This window comes from Cyphomyrmex costatus, unplaced genomic scaffold (assembly GCF_001594065.2).
Source record: "Cyphomyrmex costatus isolate MS0001 unplaced genomic scaffold, Ccosl1.0 scaffold3123, whole genome shotgun sequence".
NCBI classification, from domain to species: domain Eukaryota; kingdom Metazoa; phylum Arthropoda; class Insecta; order Hymenoptera; family Formicidae; genus Cyphomyrmex; species Cyphomyrmex costatus.
This window is the reverse complement of record NW_017277259.1, coordinates 12,631-13,540: the sequence shown is the minus strand read 5'-3', so window position 1 is coordinate 13,540 and position 910 is coordinate 12,631. Positions and strand designations below refer to the sequence as shown.

At 25.8% G+C, this 910-nt stretch overlaps 1 protein-coding gene across 1 annotated transcript in view; it reads left to right on the top strand.

Moving 5' to 3' along the window:
• The first annotated feature begins 676 nt into the window (after positions 1–676).
• LOC108775757 (uncharacterized) overlaps positions 677–910 on the top strand; it is a 1,663-nt gene continuing 1,429 nt past the window's right edge. The window contains exon 1 of the mRNA XM_018542212.1: positions 677–750. Coding sequence (XP_018397714.1) covers positions 677–750 — 74 coding nt within the window. The remainder of the gene's footprint in view (positions 751–910) is intronic.

Here is a 910-nt window from a genome sequence, read left to right as displayed (position 1 = left end):
TATTAATGTGCAATGTGCATCATTTAATTTATTTTTAAAACGGAAAATGTTAATAGAAATTTACTCGAAAGTAAAAGTGAGGTTATTTGCTATATATTTACAAAAAAAATATTAGGTGTAGTAATAATATGTATATTATTTACTAATATGTATATTATTTATTTTGAATGTTTTTATTTTGTGTGTAGTATCGAATATATGGAATATATGGTCATATGGAATATTAAAAAGTGATAAGCTTCTTTGCTGTTGTAAAGGTATTTATATACTTTTATTATAACATTCTTCAAGAGGAAGGTCAGAGAGAGGAAGGCGTTTAAATCCGAATTCCTGTAGCCGTGTATTTGGGTAAGTTTCGTATTTAAAGGATTAACTTAGGTTATTGAGGTTATTTGAAAGACTAACTTTAAAAAATAAGTATATAATTTATTTTTCTAGCAATGGATGATATATGGGATGATTGTAATTTTCTTCTAACAATTGCCTTGTGGTCTGGGTTATTCGTTATTTTGAAAAGAAAACGATATAAACAGAGAAATTTTGGGTGAGGCCTATAAATGAAAATCGATGTCAACAAGGAGACTTTGCTGCTTTATTTCAAGAATTAAAAGATGACAGTGAAATGTTTTTTAAATATACAAGAATGACACAAGAGTGCTTTTATATTTTGTTAGAAATGGTATCTCCAAAACTTGAAAAACATAACTGGAGAGCTCTACCACCTGAACTACGCTTATCTTTAACACTCAGGTATATGGTTTTTAATATTCTGTATTTATTTCTGCTATATACATATATTCTGTATATAGTTCTGGTATATGTATTTTATGCAATTGAACATATTTTTGAAAAAATATTTGTAATCGATAAAAACATTCATTATATATACATATATATATATATATATATA